General features: G+C 37.4%; 1 protein-coding gene across 4 annotated transcripts in view; it reads left to right on the forward strand.

Moving 5' to 3' along the window:
• The window catches only part of LOC112994063 (core histone macro-H2A.1), a 50,946-nt gene that overhangs the window by 20,157 nt on the left and 7,890 nt on the right, over positions 1-22,899 (forward strand). The window contains exons 3-7 of one of the 4 annotated variants that reach the window (XM_064521110.1): positions 5,268-5,374; positions 6,871-7,068; positions 9,512-9,619; positions 17,773-17,863; positions 21,714-21,803. In XM_064521110.1, coding sequence (XP_064377180.1) covers positions 5,268-5,374; positions 6,871-7,068; positions 9,512-9,619; positions 17,773-17,863; positions 21,714-21,803 — 594 coding nt within the window. Of the gene's footprint in view, positions 1-5,267; positions 5,375-6,870; positions 7,069-9,508; positions 9,620-16,127; positions 16,228-17,772; positions 17,864-21,713; positions 21,804-22,899 lie in introns of all 4 variants that reach the window. The other 3 variants (XM_064521107.1, XM_064521109.1, XM_064521108.1) reach the window with 3 other exon arrangements.

Consider the following 22,899-nt stretch of genomic DNA (forward strand, 5'->3'; position numbering starts at 1 on the left):
ATGCTTCTACCTTTGCTGTTAGGATTGCAGATTCCAGGGGGATTGGGTGGAATATGGAGAGAGAAGAATGCAGGAAACTCTTAGCAATCTTTGTTGATTGGGGTTGATTGGGTTAAAACCTTCCAGAATCATGTAAAATGATTTTGAAGTCAATAAAATGCTGATGGAAGGATGATTAATTTAAAGTACGATAAACAGACTCCTTGTCATATAGTTGGCTTTGTAGCAAATACACGTTTTCTCAATGGGATTATATCAACATTCATTTTTCTTTGATTTCTGGATATTGTTCTCAATTTTCTTCTGGAAAAGAGGCTTCAAAATTTTTTAGAAAACCCTGACTTGTTCCTATTGGAAGTTTTGCATTCAGAAATTGGCTTTGTCTCAACACGTCACCTGTTAGTTGTTAAGAGTTTAATTTTCAAAGCTATGATTTCATCTCCCTGAAGAGAAGGTGGACAAAGGGATTCAATACAACAGCAGTGTTTTAGCTTGAGATGTAAACCAAACAAAGAAAAAAACATTTGGGGGATGAACTTGGAGACCAGACTGAATTGAATATTTACATTTAGAAAGCAAGGCTATAGTCCAGAATATATGCTAAACTAAAGGCTTTGTCACTTAGGCTTTAAAGAATCTTATTCAATAGTGACCAATAATACGGAGTTTGATAATTAGTATAAATGAACTAGCACATTCTCTCGGGGTGGGAGAAGAATGCATTTACTTGTTTCCATTCAGGTCTGCAGTTGCTACTGTGCCTGCTTTATTTAGGTCTAATAGGAATTTGTTGTATTTTAACCTCGCTGGTGAGTTCTTGTTCCAAAATTCTCAAGTGTTGTGAAATACCAGAGCAACGGTATTCAAGGCAGAGTGGTACAACTGTAAAACAGGCAAATGAAAATAATGAAATTGGGTGGGAACTTCTTTGGATGTGTAAGAGGTGACCAGAGATCAGATTAGACGAGCCCCCACAAGGATGAGGAACTCGCTCTGAAAACTTGCTCCAGGATGAGGTTTCTGTGGAGATTGCTAGCACTTTTTGGTTGAGTTTGAGTAGGAAATGCCTTGAGAACAGCTTTTCCTGTGGTCTTATCTCAGGCTTAAGTACAGAGATATACAGCCTGTTTTCTTTTCGCCTTTAAAAATATTTAACTGAACTTTCAAAAACCTCAGCAGAAAAAAGCAGTTTTGGTTCAAGTTTTTGAGAACAGGCTTACACCAGTTTTTGTTACCCATATCCATTTGCCTCGTTCTAAATATTGCAAAGGATTTTTTTCAGTTGATGTATATGAGAAATACATTTTAGTTAAATTTTAAGAGAAAATTTTGTAACTTTTAAGACTTTTTCTTCCTCCTTAAACCATCTAGTTTAAAGATGAAGGAAAATAAAAATATTAATCATAACTATGTCTTTCAAATCATGCTGATGTGTTCATATTATAATCTGATTCCTAAGGCATCCTGTGCGTTTCTTGCTACATAACAGCTGTCCATGCATGACTATATGACATGCTGGCATGACATTACTATTTTATTTCTCTTCCCTAATCCTATACCTCGAACAGCTTTTTCCACTGGAAGTTTTTTGTTTTGTTTTGTTTTGTTTTTTTACATCTGCAATTACAGCAACACATGTTCTGCTTTTTTAATCTGTAAAAAAGCACAGAAAAAGTCATTTGCTTAAATATAAAGAGTATCTCTTCATATTAACCTAAGATTTCGATATGTAAGAATTGCAGAACTGTACCTTCAAAAGGTTATAATATTGAATAGCTTACTGTGTTCCTCATTTAAAGAAATACAGATTTGGGGGTTTAGTCGTTCTATAAAATGTGTTTCATGGTTGCCCTTTCCTTGAGTGTTGTTATTGTTGTTATTCCCGGCAGGGGGGGAAATGCCTTAAGTAAATATATGAAGGGAATGGAATAGACATTATGCATCTTATTTACATCCTTTCTGTGAGCTCTCATTTTTGTAAAATACTCTTGTTTTGGTCTTCTGGCTGGATAAATACGTGCTGAGTGAATCCTAATGTCACCGATGACACTCTTAAAAGGAATTTTTTTTCTTGATGCTTAAGAAGAAAACTTTCTGTCTGGACCCTGTTCAGTTGCAGTTGTTCATTTTTTTTTAAGATACATTTATTGTGAATTCTCATAGATGATTGATATTTACTTGTTCACATGTCCAGGCAGGCTTAAATTAGCCTGTGTTTACAAATGCTAAACTTGCATATAATTAAACCTTCCTCATTATTTAAAAAAAAAGTTATATCTATGCATTAGGCTTTCCTTTTGACTGCCTGTGACCCAGTCTAATGATGCTCCCTGACTAGGGGTGACGCACACCTTTTCACGTGGTTTGAAGATAACTTGCAGGGAAACGGAGCTCTTCAGTGACTCCAACCTTTGAGCCTGGCAGAAGGGCACCTGTAAGGATGGGTCTGACCAGAAATCTGAGATCCAATCTCAATTTTAAATAGGCTTTCCCACCTAGTACTCTTTCCAGCACCATACCTAAATCCAGAGAGATTATTCTGGAAATTTGAGTCAGCTCCCTTACAGAAAGAGCTAGATTTTCATCTCATTTAAAATTGGTTTAAAACATGGATGAAATACCATTTAAATCTTTAGAGTTAAAGCAGCATAAAACAGATGTGAAAGGAGAGCTAGCTGCACGCAAAATCCAGCCAAGCAGTTCAGATCCCATCCGGATCCAGAAAGTTCCTAACATTTATAGGTGCTCTGATCTGTTGGTTTGGATTAGGTTTGTCTTTGTCAGAGCCGAATCAAAAAATTCTGTTGCCTGCGTTGGCTTCGGCTCTAATACCTCCCGATGGCCTGCGTTCAGACAGAGGAGGGTCCCGCGCGGAGGTGACGGTGCACATAGCTTCGTTTCGCCGTGCTGTGGGTCTCTTTGCACGCCCTAGCAATGCTTGATTATTTTTGGAGTGCTGCAAGGAGAAGGCCAGAAGAAAAATTCCACCCCTCCATGCCCTCCTCCTCCTCCTCCTCCTCCTCCTCCTCCTCCTCCTCCTCCTCCTCCTCTCTCCCTCTCCCCAAGCTCCTCTTTTGTGGTCCTCAACGCCAGTGCAAAGCTTTCTGTTCCTGAAAAGGAAGCGGGGTACCTCAACTTCCCTAAAGGACCATTAGAAAACTGTAATTTCAAAATGAGTTTCCTGTCCAAGGAAGAGGGCTTAGCACTTACAAGAACAGTTCTCCACTGTACGAGGCAGACATTTTAGTTTTATGAGGAACAAATAAAACATTCCTCTGTGCTTTACAGGCATAACACTTTCTGAGGCTCTTTAGTTACAGAATGACCTGTCTGCATAGTTATGCTGATCAGTTGCAGAGAATAACACGGCCCAACTGTTTAGCAGGGCCTGATGCCGTAAAGAAGAGGTGGAGGTGGGGGAAGCGGGGGCAAACCAAAAAGTAGTCTGCTGTTTGTGGCAAATCCTCCCCATGCTTTCCAGCCAGTACTAAACTGAGATACAAACAAAGCAATTCCCGGCTGCAGAGAAGTGGAGGTGCTGGCGGTGTTACAGTGACGGAGAGTCTTGCCGAGGTCGGTGGGATGCACCGAGTGTAACCGAGAGCGCAGCTTGTCCTTCGGCGTGGGTTAGAGGTCTCCTGTCACAACAGGCGGTTGTATTCTGCAGTGAATGTAAACTAAACCTTAAACATCTGAGCTGTGGCTTAGGAGAAGTATATGAAAAGGGCTGTGCCAGCTTAATTCTGTTCTTTGGAGGTGTGGAAAGCATATTCAGGCTGACCTTGCCCTGCTAATCCTGCTTTAAAAATAAATTAAAGTAATTGTGAGTGTGAAACTTAACAAGAATTACTTCTTTGGGCTCAGACTTCATATACTATCTTGCCCTGTACTGGAGTAAATCAGGCACTCTGCAGAACATCCAGAAGCAGCTATAAGATTTCCAGTAGGTGTCATAAGTACCTTATTATAGGATTTATGATGAAAAATAATTGGAGAATCGTGTTAAATTCAGTCTAATGAGAAGCCGTGGTATGTTGGTATATAGTATTGCTTAAGATTTGCAGTATGTTACAGTGAAGGCATGTTACCATGTGAGCATTGGTTTTGGTCTTTTTCATGTCTAGGTTACTGTCTTAATTCCTTTTTACTTGCCTGTAAAGCAAACTTAGGTGAAGCTTTCATGGTGTAGTCAGTTGTTAAATGTGGAAGGAATCCCATATACAGTAGTTCTAATGTTCAGTTTTAAAATATATTTCTGTGTAATAGACTTTAAAAGCATTTTCATTTTCTTTTTTTTTTCCCCAAATGTTACCAGATTTACAAAAGGTAGTATACCAAAAGCAAAGGGAAACAGTCTGTGCAGAGGGAGATGAAAGGCTGTGTATAATGTAATAGCACTTAATTGCAAAGTCAGATAAACATGTGCTGTCTTTTTTTTTTTTTTTTTTTTTTTTTTTTTTGGTTACTATTACTTAGACTTTCTTGTAATTAATTACATTTTTTGCCTAAGGTTTGTTGAGTTGAAGACAGATAAGTTAGGAGGTAATGCTCTGGCCTTTCACTTCACAGACCCTTGCAGGGGAGCAGTTAATCTTTCCTAATTCCAGCCAAAGCCATCATATGTACAGCTATTAAATGCCATGTGACAGGACTGGAAATTTCTTCTAAGGAGCTAATCTACTAGGAGCAAACAAACATGATTCATCAATTACCTTTTCTGGAAAGAAACCTCTTCTCAAATAGACAAAAAATCATTAAGTCAGGGTAGCAGCAGAGTTTGTGTTCAGTATCCTAACTGGGATGTGTGCTGACATCTTTCCATAATGTCACAAATAAGAAACTGAAAATAACGTATTTTTCAGGAATAAAAAGCAATGCAAGCCAGAACTCACATTTGTGACAGGTTTGAGGAAAAATACAGCTTTTGTACAGCTAGTACTCTGACATCTGATAGGAGGGGAATCCTAGGAAATGAACACAAAGTAACCTTGAGAAGTACACTGAAAAGTCAAGAATCTAGGGTAACTGTTTTAGAAGGACAAAAGAAAAGTAAACAGAGTTTAGACCACGGGACTTCCATTGTGCGTTTTGCTTTCATTGATCACATAAATGAAAAGAAAATGATAACTTTAGGCTTACATGTCTTGAGAGAGCAGTTAGAAATGACGTGATATAATGCAGATATCTTTTGCATGGATGCTAACTAACACCTATTGATTTTTCTTAATGATCACAATGTAATTAAGAAGGGCTTACTTTTCCCCCAGCGGAAATTCTTGAATTGGCTGGAAATGCAGCAAGGGACAACAAGAAGGGTCGCGTCACTCCTAGACACATCCTGTTGGCCGTAGCAAATGATGAAGAATTAAATCAGGTAAGAAAAAACTCCATCGTGTGAGGGCCAGGATTTCCTTTAGGGCTTTTTAAATTGTCTTTCCATTTGGCTGAATTGCAATTCAAGACCTCTGCTTATTGAACAGCCCACCAGGAAACAGCTCATTCACTCACTAGCATACTGGCTATGTAACTAGCTAGAGCACTCAGCTTAATTATGTATTTCAGTACATTTAAAATGTGTAAAAATGCAAGAGAGGCGTGTAATGTGACAGTTGCCTGCACTATTACAACAACTTATGTTAAAGAATGGGCATTGTCATAAACTCTTCAGAGACGTGGAGGAAATAGTGTAGATATTTTTTCTTTTTCTTCCCCCTTAACTGGGGACCCAGTGGGACCTATCCTGTTCCCCTGGAAGTCTGTCATAGTGACCTCAGAAGTAAGAATTCTGGAACTCTTGAGAATCTGTGACCATTGCAGGTTTCAAGATGTCTTTAACTTAGCCAGAAAAGCTTGGGTGTAATTATTACAGTGTTGTGGTGTCAGCCAGAGGCACCAGCCAGGATTAATGTCCTTTCGTGTGAGATGCAGTAAAAACACATCTGAAAAAGATACTTTTTCCAACCCTGTGTATCATGATGGAGGAGAATATAAATCCCCAAACTCACCTCCTTTTGCCTCTGTCTTTGGTCTGGAAATTTAATAATACTTTCCATTCATCATCCCTTCGTAAGCTCAGAGCCTCCCTGAATTGTGGTTGGGGAGCAGTCAACATGAATCAGAAGGTGGAAATACCTGAGGGACTTTGATGGCATCATTTGTGTCCTCCCTAATATTGAATTAGTCTCTGTTTTAGTGGTTTTAAATATAGAACATGATATATTTCCCCTCTGCATTTGAAGGTTTAAATGAACTGCACACTTTTGAATATCGATCTGCTTTTCTCCAACTACATTACAGATTTTTTTTAAAAGACTTCCAGGTATAGTGACTTTTATAGATGTTATTCTCTATTTGAAGTTTCTTTAAAAAAAAAATCAGTTAAAAATGCCCTCTCAAGAAAATTCGGCATTTGAGCAAGGTGTTGTGTTCTTTACAATTTGGTACCCATTGCAGTCCTGTACCATGGACATTGGGGTTCACCCCTCTCACACAGACTGCCTTGCAGAGCCCACAAGCGTATGCCTGTCCTGTGTTCTCCTAGTAGATGGTTAACAGTCTTCATTGCATGGCTTCACGGCTTAATGAAGAAACGGGTCTTGTGTGAGCCCAAGTGATTTTCACAATAACAAGCACATGTGCAAGAAGAATACATATTCCCTGTGCAGTTACAATTCACTACATGATCAACTTCATTTCAGACACTTCATATATTTCATTTCTCTTTTCTTCAGAGATAATATGTAGTGAGAAACATAAAAGAATCATTTAAAACTCAAGGCAATTTACAAAGTTTGCAGTAAATGCCATTTTCTCTTTATTGGTGAGTAAATGCTGGAATTTGTCATCTATCACTTTTATTTTTTTTATTAGCTATTGAAAGGAGTCACCATAGCCAGTGGTGGAGTATTACCCAATATTCACCCAGAGCTGTTGGCAAAGAAGCGAGGTTCAAAAGGAAAACTGGAAGCCATTATCACTCCACCTCCAGCAAAGAAGGCAAAGTCTCCATCACAGAAAAAAACTGTAACAAAGAAAGCAAGCGGCAAGAAAGGGGCAAGGAAATCCAAGGTAGAGTAGTCTGTGTATTTTAAACCCAAACAGGCCTGATAGAAATAGCTCCAAGAAGCATCATGTAGGGTAGATTTTCTGTTCAGTGTATTATTAGGATAGTGATTTCAATAGCAAATGCTAAAGGTGGAGTACTGGCCTCTTCCTAGTGTGGGTGGAAGTGTGAAAGCCCTTGGAAGTGGCACACATCTGCAGGACGGAAAGTCAGTCTGCAATTACTGCATGCCCTGTCTGAAGCAGTGGTTGGGTGGGCACTGCCTGGAGGCACCAAGAGGTGGAGGAGGAGGTGTGGGTGATAGAGTAGGGTTGTGGCGTACTGGTGAGTAAACAAAAGGTCTCACATAGTAGCTGTAGGGGTAGCTTTGCTGTGACTACACAGGTACCTTCGGTTGGGGGGTGTAAACTTACTTGGACTTTGTTTAGTAGTATCAATATATTTGTTACTTAGAAACAAGTGATCTGTTTTTTTTTTCTTTTTTCAAAAGTAAAATCACATTAAAACAGCACTCCGCAGTTATAAATGTAAAAGAAATACAGCATTCTAGGTCACTTGTATTGTACATATGATTCCTCTCACTCGGTGGATTTGCTGATGTTCAAAGAGGGCAAAATACTTCTTCCAAAGTAGGATGCAATTCTCCTAAAGGAGGTAGCTCAGTCTTTCAGCATTACAGAAATTGTATTTATCACAGCTGCACAGAATTTCTTGGCTGAGCTAAGAACCTCCAAAACTGCCCCTCTGTTGTTAGCCTGTTATAGGTGAGACTCTTCCATGTTTAGACCTGGTGTTTTCAATTCCTAATGATTAATTAAACTCATTCAAAATGAAGAGTGGAGGTAGGGAGAGGAAGAAAAGGGTGTTCAATGTGTGTTTTTTATACTCTAGGAAAGTAAGAAAAAAACAACTGATTTTTTTTCTTTTTTAATTTCAGTTTGTAGGAGTAGGGAGTCTTTCTGATGTGCGCATGTTTAACCAAGGGGTTTTTTGCAAAGCAAATACTGTCAAGCAGTAGATTACAAACATAGAAAGAAGGGTACACAAATTTCAGGTACACCTGAAGTTCACAGTGCATTTGAAAATGTTGCCTTCTGAGTCAAAGCCTCTGTATTCATCCTGTATGTTATTGTTTACTTGGTCACTCTTCTGATTGTTTCACTTGTTTTTTGAACTGCTTTTTAATTTTCCCTTTTAGAACATCTAGTAGCTGACATTTCAAGTGCAATGCTTCTAATAACCATGCACTAATAATTTCCCTAAATCTGGATTTTTTTTTTCCTACTTGATTACAAAAGCAGGAAGTCTGTTGTGGGGTTCTGTTTTTCTTCCACACAATAAACTGTATTGTCTGCTTACTATATTGGTATTTGGCTAACAGTAAACTCCTGGGGAATTGAAATAAGACCCATGAAAATCTAATTTTCAAAACATTTGTGTAAAGTAAAGCGAGGTTACAGCTCCTAGAAACACAAATACACCCTTGCATCGAAGTCGTCTTAGTTACCGAACCACAGATTTAGCTTTTATGCTTTGGAAAGGGAGGACAGGAGAACAGTAGCTTGCTTAGTATCCAGGTATGCTTTGAGCATCAGCAAAGGTATTGTTGAGGCACCAAATATTTTTACAAAAGTAAAAGTGATGCATTATTGAAAATATTTCTGGCACTAATTGAGTTGATAACCACAGTAATCAATTCACTATCTTCATTGAAGCATCCTTTTCAAAATGTTTTTAATTCTCATTTTTATCTAGTAAGTTCATTCAGTCCTGAAACCTGTTATTTTACTTCAGTAATATAACTGACCTAAAGGAATGATAGTTGGGGGGGGAAGAACATAGAGTTTTCCTGAGATGAAGGAAAGTGATCAAGTTAACCAAGACAGAGAAAATTGTTCAGCCCGTTTCTGACCACCAGGCAGATAGAATGTAGAATATATTCTGACACTGGCTCTGAGGACAGCCAGAGTTTACAACAGTATTTCTAAAAATACTTCTGTGAAATCTGTGAGCACCTCATTTCACAGAGAAACAAAATTTGCCTTCTGACTAGTCATTTTTTACTTTAGAATGAATGTCTACCCATATGTATGAATGGGTACATATCTTTTTCCAAACAGGCCATTAGAAAACTGTTAAAAGTTTGGCATTGTTTATAATTTTCCCTAAAACATTTAAAATGTCTGTCATCTAAATTGTGCAGTTTCATAGACAGGAAAGGCTTATGTAGACATACAAACTCTAAGGTCATTTTTTGTATTGATCAACGTAGCTTCTTTCAGCAGTAATCAGTCACTTGTTAGATTAAAGGATAGAATCCAAACGCCAGTATTTTTGCTGGCATTTTATTGCCTGGTAAGCATTTATGGCATGTCATATATTGTAGTGTTATTAAACAGTGTTTTTCTCAGCCTTGAGTTAACTAATTAACCATATTTTCGGAAGAAGAAGCAGGGAGAAGTGAGCAAATCAGCCAGTGCTGACAGTACAACAGAGGGAACTCCTGCAGATGGTTTCACAGTCCTGTCCACCAAAAGCCTCTTTCTTGGCCAGAAGGTATGCTCCTGCATTTTTATAAATGAATACCTATTTTTCAGTGCTGCTTAGGGAATACCCCCTCCCACTATCCCCCTTTCCCCAAAAGGTCTATGTACAATTGACATTTCCCTACTGAGCACATGTGGAGGTGTATCCTTAAACAAAGAAATTCCCTGAAACAACTTCTAGAACACTTTAAACATACATAAATGGGTCTTTATATGCCTACATAATTAAAATTCAGATAGAAGGAAAGCCTGTGTGCTTGTAATCTATCTCACCTTATTTATAGACAGCATAATTGTTACAGCTAAGCTGCTTAGAAATTATTCTAAGGATGAAACGGCTTTTCCAAAGGGCAGCCAACTTCACTGCTGATATCAATGATTTGCAGGCTTTTATCAAATTCTATTTTAGACATTTGTTTATAATAGTGGTTTTGTGCTTTGTTCTGCTTTGTTTTTTTACAAAAGTTAATGCTGTGTAATAACAAATGATGCTTTTATGAAAAGCTAGAAGTCAATGATCCTTTTTTTTTTTTTTTACCTGTGAATGTGTTTTGGGACTTGGGGTGATTTAACACAAATATATATCCATTTAAAGAGACAATTCAATAAGTTAATCTGGTCTCTTATCTTGAAACCTGCCTTTAGTTTGTGATACAAAATTTTGTTAAGTAAAACTGCATCTTTCTTCTGTCATTCAATAGTCAGATCATTGTGTTGTAAGTCATAAAAGATGAACCATTTTTGTCCATTGTGGAATGTATCTCCTCTGACTCATTTTTACTTCATATTGAGGTTGTTCTCCATTTATCCTTGCACAGTTTGTCTGCTAAGTTTAACATGCATGAAAGTAACATTTTTTTGCAAGACTTCTGGTTTCCTACATGTAATTTTACAGCTAGAACCAGATTGTCAGTTTGCTAGGTTTTGTTATTTGACTACTTCTAGGGGGATGATTTAAAACATATTTGGGTTTTAAAACATTTTGAAGGCTTGATTAGAACCTGAAATTTTTAAACTAAATTACTGTTTCAAGAAAGCAAGTACTGTAAGGCTTTTGGACCTGGTTTTGAACTCCTTTTAGTTACCATAGGAAAACTGTAATTAAAGACTAAGGTTGTGTTTTCTAACAAGCCTGATCCAACAAATCAATGGGGCTTTGCTGTTAGGTTCAGTGGAAGAGAAGTGCGAGCTCCAAGACTGCTTTAAGCTATTGGGAACAGAACCAGTATCTGTTGTAGAGCTTTCCATTGAGTGCCTTGCACTGGGGCATGGACTTTCTGGCTTTCTCCTTCACCTGGAGTACAGCCCCCTGAAAAGGTTACTAGTACTAAGTGTCCATCCCCACACTGTCAGTTAGCCCTGCATTTTTTCCATTGACATCAGAGGGGCCAGGTGTTAGCCCGTATTTGTAACACAGTATGCATCTAATTAAAGAAAAAATGAAAACCAGTTTTGCCTCCTGGGAACACTCCAAATGAAATGGATGGTTCTTCTGAAGGATAGGATATATGCAGATATTACCGAGATGTGTCTAGCACTGAGATGTGTCTAGCACAGATTATATTTTGCTTTTGATTCCATGTAAAGAATTGTCTTCAGAGGCAGCAAATGGTTAGTGTAAAAATCTAAAGCTAGAAAGTATGCTATGTCTAACATACTTTGAGTTAAAAATGAAAGTCTTACCTTGTTTGAGCTGATAGATAATATATTAATGTATTCAGTCTGATTTACCCTCAAAATAACACATTTATACAAACTTGACTTCTTTCAAGTGTTCATGGTAAGACTAAAAGTGTGGAAAGCTTAAAATGCAAAGAAAACTTGCATTGTAATGATCAGAGAGATTTTGTTTAGCATAGAGGCAAAAAAAAATTATGCTGGCTCATTCTTAAACCTTTTCGGAGCATTTCCCAGAAATTATTTTTCAAAACATGCATTTGCCAAATTATCAAAATGTGTGATTTGTTTGTGGTAAAAAGGCAAAGATAAATCTTTCAGTAACAGTGATGAAATCAGTGGGACTCGAGTGCTTCCTATTTCCTAAACTTTAGGTGCATTTTGCAAGGTCCAGGTGAGAAGTTCCTGGGTATGACAGGATGTCTATTGCTAAGTTTAGCAGCCTGGGACCTCATTGGTGGTGATAATTGTTAATTATTTAAGCAAAACCTGGAATTTTCAAGTAATTCCTTTATTTTGAAAATTTACAAAGGACATAATTATTATCTTTAAAACAAAATTTAGTGACTTTGAATCAATTAAATGCTTCTGCTTAGCCATTTCTACATGCAATTGCTGTTTAAAAAGGTAATATTGATTTTTAAATGTTTATCTAAATCTGTTAAGTCTGATGCTGTTTTTCCAGGAAAAAAAAACTATTTTGTTGTAGTTTTCAAATTATTGCCACAAGGTATTCATAAACGTAATCTAATATTTTTTAAAAAACTATAGATAGTTATTTTAAACAATAGTGTTGCAGCTTGGCTTTATGATAAGCAGAAGTTCCTTAGGACCGTGCATGTCACTTGTTTTCGAAGAGCATGAGGACAGAAGGAGCTTGCCTGCCTGGAGGAGAACCTTTCTCTATTCAGCATAGCCTCACTTTCCTTAAATGTGAATTTGGAGGAAGGCAAAACATCTTAGTTTCATGGGTAGGGAGGACAGTGTGCTTAGGTGGTTCAGATAGAGGCCTGGAAGCTGACTCCTGGCTTTTAATTCTGTTTGATTTAGAGATACTGTGAATCACCTCATCTTTCTCTGTTGCCTTCCCCATCTGTGACATGGAGATATAGTAGTATGTATATACTCTTCACATGGATGGTAGGAAAGCATAATAGGTTAAGACATTTTGAGCTGCTTCATTTGAAAAGCAAAAGTATTCTTATTAATCACAATTATTTTAATTGCTCTTGAATTTAAATACATTGATTTTTTCAGTATATTTTAATGCACTGTATGCTTTTAATAGAAATATAAACTATAGTGCAAACAAAGGAACTGAAAACCAAAAAAAAACCAAACAAACAGCAGTCAGTATCTTTCACACCTCCTGTGACCTCCTGGAACACCATAACAGCATGTCTAGTAAACTGGTCTCTGCAAAACTGGTATCTGCTAGGTCAGGAAATTATCTACTAAAATGGAGAAGCCAGAAAACAATCCTGTTCTTCCTGTCATGTCACTCATAAGGGTTTAATGGGAGAAATCTTCTTGACTCCATGTTTGCAGAAGAGAAAGGTTTTACTTGCAAGAATGGGCTCTCCATCTTTGATACCACCAGATTTAATTACTGAAAACACAGCTGAGAACACTGCAAACCGGGGTATTGTTCGGATTTTTAAATGTACTGCTATTGCATAAAATCTTGAGATAATTCTTCTGACATTCAAGCAAATTCAGAGGTTCTTAGGGATCAGGAAATGGCAGAGAACCATTCAGTTATACCTGTAGAAGTGTATTGGTATTACACCATAAAGTATTAAAACCTGTACTTTTTAAATGATTGTGCACTCTGCACAGTAACCAGTTTGTTCTTCTGGGACTGTTAGGGAGTAGAGGTGCAGTTGTAAGACCTCAGGCCTAAGCATTGGGGTTTGGACTTTAAAAAAGACCTCAGCTTATCGGCTTGCAACAGGCACCTTTAGTTTTCTGTATGAAACTGTTCTTAAATAATATAAAATAAAGTCCTCCCTCAAGCAAAATTTCTATGACGTTAATTTTGTCTGAAATAAGAAATGCAAGGCTTGGCTCAGAATACTTACGGATGTGCTAAGTGCCATCTGCATTTTACCTAACTAACATTTAATTTAAACGTTACCTAAAGTTATGTCTACTCTTTGTTGCACATGTACATGCAAGTTGTGGCTATTTTTATAAAATGTGGCCCTTTAGGGGGTCACTTCTTTCTTCTAAAATACATGTTTCATACTATTGTATAGTAACATTGTGCAATAACTTATCCAAGGATTTAATGCTATAAGAAAGCTTTTGATTTGTATTGTAATATTTGGCAATTAGCTAACAATGTGTTGAACAGTAAATGCAAAATTTAGCAAAATAATACTTAGCTGCCAGCACAAGCCTGTCAGTGATGGTCAGCTTTTTAAGTATTTCTTCTTGTTAAATTAAGACTTAAATTACCACTTGGTTGCTGTGTAAATCCCATATATGAATGGATGCAGAAATAGTATAAAGGCGTAAAACCAAAATGGTCTGCAGCTGATAGATCTCTGGCAAAACCTTGTAGAACACAGGGAATTAGAGATCAGAAAGAGTCAACTATAAAATTAAGAAAATACGCTTAGGTACATATTACTGCTAAAATCTCCACAGAACAGTCTTTTGGTGTGTGCATGTGTTTTGTTGTTGTTTTTTTTTTTTTTATTTCAAAATTCATAAAGTTTCTTTAACATTTTGGTTTGGTTTGATTTGACTTTTTTTTTTTTTTTTTTTTTAAACAGCAGTTGCTTGTAGTCAAACTCAAGACTCAAACTCAGCTATAAATAACTTGCCACGTGTGAAATATTAGAGGATTCTAAGCTACTTGGAAAGTAAGCTTTCTTAGATCTTTTTACACATTCCCACACAGACCCGTACAGGGCTGAAGTACACTCATTTGTAGCCAAAATCACCCTATTTTGAGGGAACATAGTTTACTCAAGCAAGTTACGTGAAATTGCAGGCTTTTAACAAGAAAAAGAAGGTCAATTCATATAATCACATGAATGAAATGGAAATGCTTTTTTCCATAAAATTTAAATGTATGAATGTTGGCCTCCTTAAATGATCCATTCACTCATATTGGTTTCATGAATTGACTCATATATTCCATGTTAGTAAATTCACATATACATGGAGAAGATTTTAAAAAGTTAAGTTTACAAAAATAGATTACAAACCAACAGATGAAATTCAGCTATTGATGAGAATAATTGCCATGTCTGAATGTATTTTGTTACACTGAAATGCTATACTTCATACATTGAATTCAATGGGGTTTGGATTAGAAAGAAAGTTTCCCTTAATTTCAGCTGGTTTCAGGACTTAGTGAATAAGAACTTTCTCTTTAATAGTTGTTTCCCATGTTGCCTAATCAGCTATTGAAACAATCATTTTAAATGCATGTACATGCTGGTTGTAGATATAAGCATAATTTATAACATAGATAATGTATTTCCACATATGAAAGAGTCTGGAAGAATTTATGCACTCTAGTGTTTTAATTTGGGGGGTAGTAAACTTGGTGCATGTGAAATTAGACTTCCCAACGTTGGCTGCAAAGCAGTGTTACAAACCTCTGGTTTTAAGCTTCCCCACGTACCTGCCAATGTACTGCAGCTTTTACTTTTGCTGAGTCTGGACTTTACATCAAATTGCCCCAAATTATGGAATCGTTTCTGTGGTGTGGATCACAGGCTGTGATGAGACTCCCAAACCTTCAGTAGTAAACAAATTGTGCTATCACATTACACCTCTAAGCATTTACAAAAAACATCCTCAGTAGTGTGGTATGGCAGTGTCCGTCCCTTACCATTGGCGGTCTGTTTTTCTCATTTGAACTTGACTTCTGACTTCATATAATAGCTTGTAAATCTTGCTCAAATTGTGGTGTTAGAAGTTGAAATCTGCACTTCCTCATATTTCATTAATTTTATTTTTTTAAGAACATGAAGTGCAAATATGAGGCTAATTCTAGATATTTGTGCTAACTTCTTCACCTTGCTATATGCCTATGATAAATCCTTCTGATTTTGTAAAGATTAAGATAGCGATTGGAGATTTGCTTAAAATACATGGGTGGTGCTCAAGGGCAGTAGTGGGTGAAATTAAAAATGTTATTTTCATAAATGACTAGAGGGAGTAAAGCAAATAAAAGCTCTCCACTGGACTGCAGAGTACCTGTATTATAAATGATAAGTACATAACAGTGCCTATTTAAAGTGCTTTACCAGCCATTCCACAAAGGCAGCAGAACTGGGCAAAGGGAAGCTGAAGACACTGCTGTACAGACTCTGGTGACCAGTAATATGAAAAGAAAAAGAAGCATGCCCCCTTGTTAGGATGGAGGTATCTATAGAGGCAAGTGCCTGCTTTCTCAAGGACGTGCTCACGTTTACTGGCTTAAATAAGGAGGACCGTCCTTTATCCACTTCCAGTTCTGAACAGTCATGACACGTTCCTATAGTTGATGCGTAAGAAAGGGTTGGAGCATCTTTCATCTCTACTTTAAGGACAAACAAATACCCTTTTATAATGCAAAAACAAGAATCCCAAATAGTGGTCAGCAGAAAGGCAAAATAGAGCTTGTTAACAAGTACATCATTTTCTTCCAGAGTGAACAGTGTTTGAGTCTTGTGTTTGAATTTTTTTGATAATAACCCTCCTTTATGACCTGCCTTTTATTTTGCATATTTGTTTGCAGTGATGCTATCTCCATCTGTGTTGCAAAGCTCACTTTTCTGCAGCTTCTCTGTGATTTCCCAGCTGTCCTGTTATTTCCCACCTCATGCTTTTCTTTTCAGCTGAACCTTATTCACAGTGAAATCAGTAATTTAGCCGGCTTCGAGGTGGAGGCCATTATCAATCCTACCAATGCTGACATTGACCTTAAAGATGACCTAGGTAAATGGGGCATGGGTTGACACAACTAACGGTCACATGGAAATTATGGAACCCAGAATTTACTCTCTAGGACTTCATATGTTAAACTAAAAGCAGAAATCAGATCTTCGAAGTTCTGTTCTGTTGAAGAACTATATGCCAAAGAATTTTCACCAAATCTGAATACTTGCATGTATTGCTAGCCTTCAAGTTGATTTTAATTAAAGTCATTTAAATTCTTTTCCATAATGATCATATGTGACTGTTAGCTATTTTGGGGGGTTTCTTATGTGGATTCTTTGAGGACTAAAATACTTTTTTGTCAGGTTGTTTTCAAAATAAGCAGTTTCTCCATTCTAACTGCAACCTCTGGTTTTTTTCATGATATTCAGAGTAGGCATAGAAATTTGTAAAGTGGGATGATTAAATAATTAACTATCCCCAAATTTTCTTTCTGCCTTGATTTTGTGTTTAATTCAGTCAAATAATTTGTTTTTATTGTGCTGAAATTACTCCCTCTCTGTGAGTCTCACATTCAGCTGAAAACAAATACTGATATTAGAGCAACACTGAACTTGAAGATGGATAGTTGGTGTATTGCTTTTAAAGCTTCTCACTTGCAGTAAAAAAAAAACCTTCTTTGACAAAAGCCTGTTCTTCATCCAAAGTAAAAAAGAATTAACTTTCTTGTATTATGTACCGTCTTCCATATTTATTTGATTATGCCTGCTGCTGGCATCATGTTTAAAACTTCCTTAATGGAATACAGCACTTAATTCTTCTACTACTGCATTTCCCAAGGGAAAGTATATGTGTAAATTAACAAGAAAAAGATGTAAGAAGGCGAAGTTATAAATCAGCTGTCTTCAGAAATGTTTGTATTTTTACATCTGTCTCAACCAGATAATGTCTTGTATAAAGAGGAAAAATTAAAAAACGATCTGCTGTAGGGAAAAACTGTATGCCCAGCACATAATTAGAAAATAAGTCTGACCTCTAAAATATGAGATGGATCGTTTATATTTTTTAAAGTGAATATGATACAACCCTGCCTGCAGATATGTGGCTTTCTCCATGTGAAGGAGACTGTCATTTTTAGAAACAAAGTTATGAAACATTGTAATTTTTAAAATGAGTGCCTGTCGGTTTATTGATGCTGACAAAATGGAGAAACTAATTATTTTGTTTGGTTTGATGATCCTGAATTTCTTTCTTAAACAGATTCCATATTTTAGTGTCATGCTCTGTGGGGTACTGGTTGTTCTAGGTTTCTGCAAAGTGAAATGGGGTATTAGCTGATTTTAAAACTTTGGAAATGATCTCATGTGATTGCTCTGACTTGTCATTTTAACATTTATTTGAACATGTCATACTCAATATTCCTCCTCCTGTTCCCTACACCCCTTTCTCTACACACACCTGCACACACAACTCAGCATACTCCTTTGGCGCAAGGTTTGGAGGTGTAAAGGTAGGAAAATATGGACGTTGGTACATGTGTAAATGTAGAGCCTGTGCTGGGTCTCTGTCCAACGTGGTTGATATACATCTGTTTACCTGTTGTAGTTGCAAGTTGTACAGGCTGACATTGCCACGATCGACAGTGATGCTGTCGTTCACCCGACAAACTCTGACTTCTACACCGGTGGTGAAGTAGGTAATGGAAAGTTCAGTGCTGCGGAGTTTGTATGTGTGTGCATGGTAAATCAGCAGCCACAAGCTTGTTGTAGCTATGCAGATTTGCATTCATTTCTCGCTTCCAGCAGTCCTGACCGATAATAAAAAGAAACGAGTAAGTGCAAACTCAATAGACCTTTCTGATTTTTATCATCAAATCAGACTTTCAAAAGTAATAATAGAATGCACCGCCAAAATTTGAAGTGCAAGAACAGTATGTTCAACACAGGCATGTGACCAAGGAAAATGAATTACCGCATTATTTGTTTGACATGTTAAATGCGTTGTTTTGAATAAAGTTTGAGTCTTGACCTTTAGATTTCTGACTGGTTCCAATACACTCTCTTCATGCCAAGTTTCAGATGTTCACATCTGACACGCTGGATCTCACCCATCTGGAATTTCTGAACTCTTAAGATCAGTTAGTTTTTTCACGTTCTGATTTGTGGACCAGTTAACCTTCACAGTCCTGCTGAGCTGCCTTTACAATCACAGGCACGCATGTCTAGTGTTGCTACTTATGTTTTTCAGGCAGTCATCTAAACTATGCTGATGAGAGAAGGCTTGATAGACCACACAGCAGAAGTCTTAATTCAGTATCTTATGGTTCCCCTGAGTAACTCTTCCCTTAGTAATATGCCTCTATATGCACCTTTCAGTGCAGTAATTCAAAGATTTTCATAAATGGGTAGCAGTATTTATTGAACTGCCTTGGTAATTTCAGAAGGCAGATCAGAATTTGGGCTGAATACAAAAGTTGCTGGTAAGGGTGATGAGCCACCATATTTTCCAAAAAAGTCACATGATCCCAGCCTCTGTTTTACATCTCATCTTAACCTCATCATCACTATGCAAATGGTGTCCCTTCATGCCTGAGGCACTGCTTCACTACTGGCTTGGAGGGACGTGTGTCCTCCTGCAGAGCTGGCAGGTCTTGCAACACCTGTTTTTTCTGAAGGGGCTGCTTTTTGAGTAATGCCCGGACAAATGCAGCTCTGTATATCCTGTTGAAGCAGGAACAGCTGTGACTTGGCTGGCTGAACAACCTTACGTAGAGATATTAAAAGAGGAAAAGTGTCATAATAACCCTGTATCTCAGGAATATGCTTCTAAGGTCTGTCAGATTCATTTAGCTAATGTGCTTGTCTCTGATCCTTTGACAAAGAAACGCTTTCAAAGCTACCCTACAAAGAAAATTCTCAAAGCTGCACTGCTCATACTTTAGCGTAGGTTCCTGTAACCTCTGACTGCTGTAAGAAAGAATAGAAGTGCACAAATGCTTAGCTTCCAATGATTAACTTTTACCCATCTAAATTTTTTTTAATTTTTGTTTTTTTTCCCTAACAATTTAAATGTATTGGGGGCTTATCCTGAGAGTTTTAGAGCCTAAATTTCTGCTAACGCTGTTTTCAACACTGATACCAATGCCTGCTTGGAAAGCATGAGATAATGACCTAATTCTCATGGGAGTGACACATATTTATGCCTATGAGCAAATAAGCTACTAACCTTGAAGCTGTGAAGCAAGACTTCCATCAAGAAACTTACTAATGTAGTGGAAAATAGTTAAATACAGTAGGTCCTTTCCAGGATAAAGCTAATTTACAACTTTGTTCTGAATGTAATTTCAAGGTAAACCTTCACTATTAATTATAAAAGAACATCATTGTAGGGTAAATGTAGCAAACATCACTGATTCATACCCAATACTTCTGCTCTTTGCACCAGATCTGCAAGGAGAGTTCAGTTTATGTGAAATAAGCTGCTTGGGTTGTTCATTGCTTTTAATTATAAATTAATTCCAGTAGAAGGGAAAAAGCTGATCCTTCTAAATTGAATTAAACCAAACTAGGCTGAATTCCTTTAAATGTACAACAGCTTTGCAATGGCAGAGAAATGACCTAGTTAATAGATCTTTTCTGTTTGTAGGGTCTATGCAAGGCTTAATTATGTCTGTGCAAGGAGATATTAAGGATTGAGAAAGTCATGAGTTCTAGGACTGATCGGAGTTCATGGACTGAAGTGGAATATAACTGGACTATATATACATACATATAAACTGGATTGATGTGGAATATATACAGCAAGAATATAACTAGAATGGAGGACTGTGTCTGTTAAATAGGTTCAGCAAAAGGCACTGTATGTCAGGCTATCTGGCATATAACAGCATTATGCTTTTGAAAGGCAATATATTTCCAAGCACCCCTATTCTGGAAGTCGATCTCTTTTCCTAGCACACTCTCCTGAGACACTTGCTGCTACAAGTACAACCATTAATGTCTTATGTCAGGGGTTTGTAGTAAGGTGTCTTCCACTCAGTTGCACAGGGATAGATAACTGCGTTTCAGAAAAATCTTTGTGAGGAGTTTGTCTGAATAAACTTAGACTAAAGTGTTTATGTAAAAAAGCTAAAATGATTACAAGGAGCAAATTAAACTCTGACCTACACAGTCAAACCTTGCAATCCAGCTTTCAGCAAACACCCATTGTGAATTAGTTATGAAGAAAGCAAAATAAAAGCTTTTTTTTGTAATTATCTTCAGCGGTTTTACCGCTGAAGTTACTAGACTACCTAGTGCAAAAATAGAGGCAGGTCATAGAGATAGTTTTTTAAATGAGAAAAAAAACAAGTGCATTCAGTTATTTTCAACAAACTTTTAATATTCATTTTGGAAAAAAAATTAACAATGGTGTCAAAGCAAAAACATCTTGCAGTGCTCTTAGAGCTATAACCCTATTTAGTAACCTAAATCTTGGAGGAGGGGCTCTGCTTCCTTGGGCATATAGCATGTGCACTTCCATCAGAAAAAGCAGTTTTTCTTTCTTCATCAGTGAAAGTAAGGGGTTTCACCAGATAAATGTCTAGACATTTAGAGATCTTAGTTCTGAATTTTTGGAAATCAGTTTTCAAAGTAAGATATCAGAGCTTTTATGATTCCACTGCTTCTTACTTATCTAGCTTTGTAATTAATATGCACAGTGAAAATTTATTTGGGATGCTTATGTAGTTAGGAAAATGCTTTCTTGGGCTGTTTTTTATATTAATATCTAAAACTAGAGCTGCAAAATAAGATCTAAACCATTTAGTGATGGACTGCCTTTGTAAACTGCATACCTTTTGGTTGCCCTGAAACACTGCACAGCTCTTCTTTTCCCAGACTGACTTTGTCCAGCTCCTTAGCTGTAGTTAGAGAAGTTCATTGGAGGAATATGTTCCTTAGAGATTCTCCTTATTTCTGAGGCTCTTCCTCTTGGTTAAAGGTGGCTCAACAAGCTGGGCAGTTACCAAGTAAAGCAGCCCGCTGCACTCACGAGACTGTTTCATTCCTGGTGCCACCTGTTGGGGTCAGGGACCAAGATCAGGTGAGTTTCAAATTCTTATTGTGGCAAATGGCTCTTTAAAACAATTTATAAGAGAGAGGGGAAATGAATCCTAGGGGAAGGAATTATGAACCTTCGACACCCTTGAGCTAGCACATTCTTCTGGAACATTTCACACTGACAGATGCTCGTGCTAAGGAAGGAGATAGGGATGTCAGATGTATTGACATTAAAATCAGAGTCTGAGAATGTTAGCAAGGGATACAGATGCGAGGTTTTTGGGTTGTTAGGGTTGTCTTCTTTGGTTTTTTCTTTTTGTTGTTGTTGTTGTTGTTTTTAATGACTAGCTAATTCTGAAGTCCCAAAAGGTTTAGATCTTACTTTGCAGTCCCCAAAAAACGTTTGGGCAGAAAAATCTAGAATTATGTAATCACAAGTAATGATCAGTCACATGTGTGCTGTGGAAGCCTGGGATCAGAGGAGTAAAATCACAATTCTCTGTTCAGGGAGCACTTTGGAAAAGAAAGGCGGCAAGGAGTTTGTGGAAGCTGTCATTGAGCTTCGCAAAAAGAACGGGCCGTTGGACATAGCTGGAGGTGAGTTCTGCGCTTCGGGAAGCCGTAAACGAGCGCGGGGGGCGGCGTGCTCTTGCCGTCCGCCGCGGTCTTCGCTGCAGTCCATCAGCCAAACCCTTTCCAGCACAGCGCTTGCGTGAGAATCCCTTTGGTTTCAGGGTGTCCCCAGACAACATTGGGGGGTTACGTGATGTTTGTATTCTCAAATGTTAAAGTACATACATTGCATCTTAAGTAACTGTATTGAAGCATCTGGGAAATGGTATAGTGATATAATATTACAAATAAAAAGAAGCTGTTCACAGAGAAACACATATACAATGAATGTTGATTATTAAGGACATAGTTTAGGGAAGCACTTAATTAGGTGCTTATTTTCAAGAGCAGCTGAAGTTCAACTCTGTTAAACGTCTGCTTTTCGGTCTGACTTTCACTGAACTTAAGCACTTGCTTAAAATCAAGTATCTGCTTAGGTACCTTGTTTAATCAGTGTCTAAGTCATCGCTGTAAAAGCTTATGATTTTTCAATGCCTAGTTATCAAAATTTATGTAATATCTGAGAACAATCTAATATTGTAAAGTAGAGTAATGAAGTTTGATAAATCACAGTATGTAATTTTATGCCATCTGTGAAATTGCTGATACATGTTGTTCATATAGAACATTGATTCTGCCATCTGTGTTTATGCTATGAAAATAAATATAGCACATGCAGTTTTGTAAACGAATTCTGACTAAAGCTGAGGAGGAGATGCAAGACTTTGACAGGAGAAATTATGACTGTTTACTTCTGGTGCTTAATGCAATTTTTTTTCTTCCTGGTTTGCTTTTCATTTTAATTTTTAATAACATTTTCTTGGAATTCTTGTTTTGCAAAAAAATGTAGAATCAACTACTCCCCTATTCTTTGCTCATTTCTGTACAGTATTCCTTATCAAGCTATCAGTTAGCTAGGCCAAAGTGTGCTCAGAACTAGATTTCAAGTTGGAGAGAGAAGATCTTTTTCTCAGCCACCAATTCATTCCTCCGATCCGAGGGCAGCTTGGCAGTCCTGGCCTGAGAGGAAGCTCTGTGTTACACCAGCAGAAACTGACTGTTAGAGACACGTTAGAGGACT

Source organism: Dromaius novaehollandiae, chromosome 15, assembly GCF_036370855.1.
Source record: "Dromaius novaehollandiae isolate bDroNov1 chromosome 15, bDroNov1.hap1, whole genome shotgun sequence".
Lineage (NCBI taxonomy): Eukaryota > Metazoa > Chordata > Aves > Casuariiformes > Dromaiidae > Dromaius > Dromaius novaehollandiae.